A 7,332-nucleotide genomic window follows, 5' to 3' on the forward strand; every position below is an offset into this window, starting at 1 on the left:
CATCTGTAATCCCAGTACTTTGGGAGGCCAAGGTAGGTGGATGCTTGAGCTCAGGTGTTTGAGACCAGTCTGGGCAACATGGCGAAAACCCATCTCTACTAAAAATACAAAAAAATAGCCAGATGTGGTGGCGTGCACCTGTAGTCCCAGCTACTCAGGAGGCTGTGGTGGGATCATTGCTTGAACCCGGGGGTGGAGGCTGCATTGAGCCAAGATTGTGCCACTGTCACTGGGTGACAGAGTGAAGGAGACCCTATCCCAAAAAAAAAAAAAAAAAAAAAATGGCCTTTTGTATTCAGTTCTTAAAATAGCTCTAGAAGAGTTCCAGAGTGACAGGTGGAAGAAATGTCTTTAGTTATTCATAACCATCCCCTTTCCGCCACAGCTAAGTTTATGTTAATGGGGTGATTTTTGGAAAGCTCCTACAAACCACAGGATGTGAGGCTAGTTGCCAGGGGAACCAACCATGTGACTGGAGCTTTGAAACTTTTCAGCTCTGTCCCCACCTCCAGGGAGGGAAGAGAAAACTGAAGGTTGAGTTGATCACCCATAGTGAATGATGTGATTAATCATGTCACCATAATAAAGCCACCATAAAAACCCAAAAACACGGCTCAGAGAGCCTTCTGGTTGGTAAATAAGAACATAACCATGTGCCTGGAGGTATCTCTTCATCTGGCTGTTCATTCGTATCATTTAAAATATCCTTTGTAGGGCCAGGTGCGGTGGCTCACGCCTGTAATCCCAGCACTTGGGAGGCTGAGGCAGGTGGATCACTTGAGGTCAGGAGTTCAAGACCAGCCTGACCAACATGATGAAACCCCATCTCTACTTAAAATACAAAAATTAGGCCAGGTGCAGTGGCTCACACCTATAATCCCAGCACTTTGGGAGGACAAGGTGGGCGGATCATGAGGTCAGGAGTTCGAGACCAGCCTGGCCAGCATGGTGAAACCCTGCCTCTACTAAAAACATAGACACACAGAAAAAAAATTAGCTGGGCATGGTGGCATGGGCCGGTAATCCAGCTACTTGAGAGACTGAGGTAGGAGAATCACTTGACCCTGGTGGGCAGAGGCTGCAGTGAGCCGAGATTGTGCCACTGCACTCCAGCCTGGGCAAAAGAGTGAGACTCTATCTCAAAAAAAAAAAAAAAATTAGCCAGGCGTGGTGGTGGGCGCCTGTAATCCCAGCTACTTGGGAAGCTGAGGCAGGAGAATTGCTTGAACCTGGGAGGCAGAGGTTGCAGTGAGCTGAGATCGCGCCATTGCACTCCAGCCTGGGCGACAAGAGCAAAACTCCGTCTCAAAAAAAAAATAATAATAATAATAAATAAAATAAAATATCCTTTGTAGGCTGGGTGTAGTGGTTCACACCTGTAATGCCAGCACTTTGGGAGGCCAAGGCAGATGGATCACTTGAGGTCAGGAGTTCGAGACCACAGCCTGGCCAACATGGTGAAACCCCTTCTCTACTAAAAATACAAAAATAGCTGGGCGTGGTGGAGCATGCCTGTCATTCTAGCTACTCGGGAGGCTGAAACACGAGAATCATTTGAACCCTGGAGATGGAGGTTGCAGTGAGCCAAGATCGTGCTGCTACACTCCAGCCTGGCAACAGAGTGAGACCCTGTCTCAAAATAAAGAGTAAACAAATAAATAAATAATAAAATATCCTTTGTAAGACTAGGCACAGTGACTCACTCCTATAATCTCAGTGCTTTGAGAGGAGCGAGGTGGGAGGATCTCTTGAGACCTGGAGGTTGAGACTAGCCTGGACAACAGAGCGAGACCCTAACTTTACAAAAAATAAATAATTAGTTGAGTGTGGTGGCACATGCCTATATTCCTAGCTACTTGCGGGGCTGATGAGGGAGGATCGCTTGATCCCAAGAGTTGAAGGCTGCAATGAGCTATGATCCTGCCACTGCACTCCAGCCTGGGAGACAGAGTGAAACCCTGCTCTATTAAAAAAAAAAAAACCCTTTGTAATAAATGGGTGAATGTAAGTAAAGTGTTTCTGTGAGTTCTGTAGGCTGCTACAGCAAATTAATCAAACCCAAAGAGTGGGTCATGAAAACCCTGATTTACAGCTTGTTGGTCAGAAGCATAGGTCACATCCTGGGACTTACAACTGACATTTGCAGTGAGGGGCATTCTTGTGAGCCGTTAGCTTTTGGTATTGGACTCCGTCTCCAGGTGGATACTGTCACAATTAAATTGAATTATATAGCACACTCAGCTGGTGTCTGCTTGAGAAGTGGTTATTGGTGGACCAGAAGTGAAGTATTCTGTTAAATATTTTGTTAATGGTTTTCCTATCCCTTTAAGAAAAGTGTATTTGAGACCCTCGAATAGGATTTTTTTTTAATTTAATTTTTTTTTTTTTTGAGACAGAGTTTTGCTCTTGTTGCCCAGGCTGGCGTGCAATGATCTTGGCTCACCGCAACCTCCACCTCCCGGGTTCAAGCAATTATCCTGCCTCAGCCTCCCAAGTAGCTGGGATTACAGGCATGTGCCACCACGTCCCGCTAATTTTGTATTTTTAGTAGAAACGGGGTTTCTCCATGTTGGTCAGGCTGGTCTCAAACTCCCGACCTCAGGTGATCCACCCACCTCGGCCTCCCAAAGTGCAGGGATTACAGGCATGAGCCACCGCGCCTGGCCTAAAATAGGATTTTTTTTTTTTTTCATTTTAGAGACAGAGACTCACTCTATTGCCCAAGCTGGAGTGCAGTGGCACAATCATAGGTCATGGTAGCCTCCAACTCTTGGACTCAAGGGATCTCTGCTATGGGACTACAGGCACATGCCATCACCCTGGGTAATTCTTTTTTTTTTTTGAGACAGGGTCTGTATCTGTTGCCCAGGCTAGAGTGCAGTGGCATGATCTCAGCTCACTGCAACCTCTGCCTCCTGAGTTCAAGCAATTCTTCTGCCTCAGCCTGCTGAGTAGCTGGGACTACAGGTGTGCACCACCATGCCCCGCTAATTTTTTGTATTTTAGTAGAGATGGGGTTTCGCCATGTTGGCCAGGCTGGTCTTGAACTCCTGACCTCAAGTGATCTACCCACCTCGGCCTCCCAAAGTACTAGATTACAGGTGTGAGCCACTGCACCTGGCCAATTTTTTTTATTTTTATAGAGACAGGATTTCACTCTGTTGCCCAGGCTTTGATGTCCTTTTATAAAAGGAATCACTGGAAGATTTTTATTTTAATGATCAGCAAAGGCCTAAAAGTCCATGACCATTCACAAGTATCATTTCCATATGGTAGATTTCCAGCACATGTTAGGAAAGAAAAAAAATGAACAGCTTTGTGTTTTACTAAAGAACAAATAAAAATCCCATTTTTATTCAGTATTTCAATAATTTATGTTTGCACATCACTGTGGTAACTAATGTGATTTCATAATCATTAGCATTTCATTTGATTAGCCCCACCCAATCATACCTCCCATCTTGCAAATGAAAAAAGTTAAGTATGGAGAGCACAAAGTCTTGTCTAAACTCATATGGCTCATAAGTAATAATGAAATTGGCCGGGTGCGGTAGCTCATGCCTACAATCCCAACACTGGGAGGCTGATGTGGGAGGATCACTTGAGTCCAGGAGTTCAAGATCAGCCTGGGCAACATAGCAGGACCCTGTCTCTAAAATTTAAAAAATTTAATTTTTTTTTTTTTTTTTTTTTGAGATGGAGTCTCACTCTGTCACCCAGGCTAGAGTGCAGTGGCATGATCTCGGCTCACTGCAACCTCCACCTTCTGGGTTCAAGCAATTCTCCTGCCTCAGCCTCCCAAATAGCTGGGATTACAGATGTGCACAACCACACCTGGCTAAAAAAAGAATTTTTTTTAAATTAGCCAAGCATGGTGGCGCACACCTAGTCCTAGTTCCAGCTACTAGTCCCAGCTATCCCAGCTACTAGGGAGCCTGTGAAGTTGAGTCTACAGTGAGCTGTGATCTTGCCACTGCACTCCAGCCTGGGTGACAGAACATAATAGTAATAGTAATACAATATAATAACAATAATAATAATGGAACTTCTCAGTATTAAAGTCCAAATGTGTGCCACCACATATACTGAGCACTGTCAAAAACTGAAAACTCAGGCCAGGCATAGTGACCCACACCTGTAATCCCTGCACTTTGGGAGGTTGAGGCAGGAGAATTGCTTGAAGCCAGAAGCTTGAGACCAGCCTGGGCAACACAGCAAGATCCCTGTCTGAAAAAAAAAAAAAAAAAAAAGGAACAAACAAGAACAGCATAGAATCTGCAGACAGAGAAGCAGCAGCAAATCAGTGGAGGCCAGGATTGATACCTTCCCCATTTCAGGTTTTGGTAGACAGGAAGGACAGTGACCCAGACAGTGAAAAATACCAGCATGCTGAACTTAAGGATTGGCTTATTGAAAATGTCAGGCAAGTTCCTGGCCAGAAAAGCCACATTGAAGCTCCCATGAGCCAAGGAACCCAGGATTCACAGAACAGTCAATAACCAAATCGTGGTTTTATGTGAAGATGACATATTCAGGCTCAGATTATGTATCCACATGCATGAAGGCTGTAGTCATTCCCCATGAAATTCCTCCCACTTCAGCATGCCAAAGTGTTGGGATTACAGAGTCACTTAGATCAGGGAACTGATAGCAATGACAAAATTAGGTACCCCTGACACTAACCCGTGCCTTATCCGTCTCTTGCATGGTTACCTTGAAGGTCAGAACTGCAGTGATCGTTTTGTCCAAACTATGCAAACAAGTAAACATAACTCCAAATGTGTGGTTTTTGTGTTTTTTTGAGACAGGGTCTGGCTCTGTTGCCCAGGCTAGAGTGCAGTGGCACCATCACAGGTCACCGCAGCCTCAGGTTGAAGCCATCCTCCCGTCTCAGCCTCCCGAGGACCTGGGACTATGCCACCATGCCCAGCTAATTTTTTATCTTTATTTATTTATTTATTTATTTATTTTTGAGACAGAGTTTCACTCTGTTGCCCAGGCTGGAGTACAGTGGCGCGATCTCAGCTCACTGCAACCTCCTCCTCCCAGATTCAAGTGATTCTCATGCCTCAGCCACCCAAGTAGCTGAGATTACAGGTGTGCCTCCCACCATGCCCAGCTAACTTAAAAAATATTTTTAATAGAGATGAGGTTTCAGCATGTTGGCCAGGTTGGAAACCAACTCCTGGCCTCAAGTGATCCACCCACCTTGCCTCCCGAAGTGCTGAGATTACAGGCATGAGCTACTACACCCAGCCATTTTTTTTATTTTTTGTAGAGACAGAGTCTCACTACATTGCCCACACTGGTCTCAAACTCCTGAACTCAAGCAATCCTCCTACCTCAGTCTCCCAAAGTGCCAGGATTACAGGCATGAGCCACTGCACCCAGCCCAAATGTGATATTCCAAAGGATGCAGGTGGCTGTGTTGGGATGGCCAATGAAGGTAAGGGACAATGGAAGTACAGGGTGAGGGCAATGAACAGGACATACCTGAGAGCCTGGTTATTGGCCTTGACTATGGGAGTGCCTTCACAAAGACCCCAAAGACCCCCCCACAAAGAGGTCATAGAAGGACAGACCCAAATGGTCATTATAAACAAGGAAGGTAGCCACGCTGACAGGTAGCGATCTCACTTACAGTTTGAGTCTTGATGCTTTGTCCATGGTGTTCACTGTTCTGCATCTAATTAGAAACAAGAGGATGCATTTTGTGAGTTTCAGCAATTTAGAACTAAACATGACCTTTGACAGCCTTGGAAGCATTGTTCCCCCTGCATCTACCTGTACACACAGAGCTACAAGAAGGGTGGATCATGGGAGTTTTCAAGATTACACTGTCTCCTCTATAATGGGAAAAATGAAATATGTTTCTACTTTAAAAAAAAAAATTTTGAGACAGTCTCTCTCTCTCCCAGGCTGGAATGCAGTGGCACAATCTTGGCTCACTGTAACCTCAAACTCTTAGCCTTGAGATCCTTCTGCCTCAGCCTCCGAAGAAGCTAGGACTACAGGTGAACACCATGCCCAGCTAATTTTTAAAAATTTTTTGAGAAATGGGGTCTCGCTATGTTGCCCAGGCTGGTTTTGGGCTCTTGATCTTTCCAAGTTCTGTAGGGACACTTTAGAAAACTTATTTGAGATAAATTTCCTTCCACTTTACAGCAACACGGATGGAACTGGAGGCCATTATCCTAAGTGCAATGACGCAAAAACAGAAAGTCAAAAACTGCATCTTCTTACATATAAGTGGGAGCTAAACAGTGGGTAAACATGGACATACAGAATGGAATAATAGACATTGGAGATGCCAATAGGTTGGAGAGAGGGGGGGATGAGGGATGAAATATTACCTATTGGGTACAATATACACTCTTTGGGTGATGGGTGCACTAAAAGCCAGACTTCGCCACTATGAAATATATCCACGTAACACAAGTGCATTTGTAACCATAAATCTACAAAAATAAAAATAAAAATGAAAAGCAATAAAAACATGCTTAAACTAAAAACAAACAAACAAAAAAACAACGAAAACAAACCATTTCCTTCCAGAGTAAAACGCAGTTTACTGAGCACGTCTCATAGATCGTGATTGGTCTGAAGAGTCCCTGTGCCCAGGTTAGGGTTGCAATTTACCACCCGAGCCAAGTGCTCGGGTGTCCTACGGATTGTTTTTTCTTTCTTTCCTTTTTTTTTTTTTTCTTGGGATGGGTTCTGGCCATGTTGCCCAGACTGAACTCAAACTCCTGGAGTCAAGCGATCCACCCGCCTCAGCCCACCCACCCCCCGACCTCCCCCACCGCCCCCACCACGCAGTAGCTGGGACTACAGGTGTGCGCCACCAAGCCCTGCCTTGGGGTTCCTTTTCTAAAGTGCCAAATGTGTGGAGGTGGGGAAAAGAAAGGTGGACGCCTCAACGCTGTTATGGTCAAAGATTAAAATGCAACCACACTTTTTATTACACATGATGGGGTAACCGTCTGTTTATAAACAAGGGTCACTATTCCACGAGAGGCCTTACAACATTATGCCAAGCCCCTGGTACCTGGAGGACATCAGACCCTCCTGTTCCTGTGCGGCCTTGACTAGACGACCACTTGCTCTGGACTTGCTCCTCGAGGGGTCGCTCCATCTGGAAACTGAGACTGGAATTCCTGCGCATCCCTGTCCCCGCATCCAGAAACACTGCAGGAAGACTTCCGTGTCCGACCCGAGATCCGGAACAATTTCTGCTTCAACACAATTGTCCACGGAGGGCACCAGTTCCGTCCCACCGGCGGAAGCGAGGTCTGCCTAGCTACTAGACCTGCTGCCTAGCTGTCATTCGGA

The 7,332-nt window shown here is 45.5% G+C and overlaps 1 protein-coding gene across 3 annotated transcripts in view; it reads right to left on the minus strand.

Moving 5' to 3' along the window:
- Positions 1-7,312, minus strand: part of ZNF490 (zinc finger protein 490) — a 32,887-nt gene extending 25,575 nt beyond the window's left edge. Inside the window, exons 1-3 of one of the 3 annotated variants that reach the window (XM_034945719.3) lie at positions 7,049-7,177; positions 6,354-6,458; positions 5,642-5,686 (exon numbers count right to left, since the gene is read on the minus strand). In XM_034945719.3, the coding sequence (XP_034801610.2) occupies positions 5,642-5,686 (45 nt within the window). In that variant the 5' untranslated portion in view covers positions 6,354-6,458; positions 7,049-7,177. Of the gene's footprint in view, positions 1-5,641; positions 5,687-6,353 lie in introns of all 3 variants that reach the window. The other 2 variants (XM_034945718.3, XM_003814807.6) reach the window with 2 other exon arrangements.
- Between the last annotated feature and the right edge of the window lie 20 nt (positions 7,313-7,332).

The sequence above is a fragment of the Pan paniscus genome, chromosome 20 (assembly GCF_029289425.2).
Source record: "Pan paniscus chromosome 20, NHGRI_mPanPan1-v2.0_pri, whole genome shotgun sequence".
In the NCBI taxonomy this organism is placed as follows: Eukaryota; Metazoa; Chordata; class Mammalia; order Primates; family Hominidae; genus Pan; species Pan paniscus.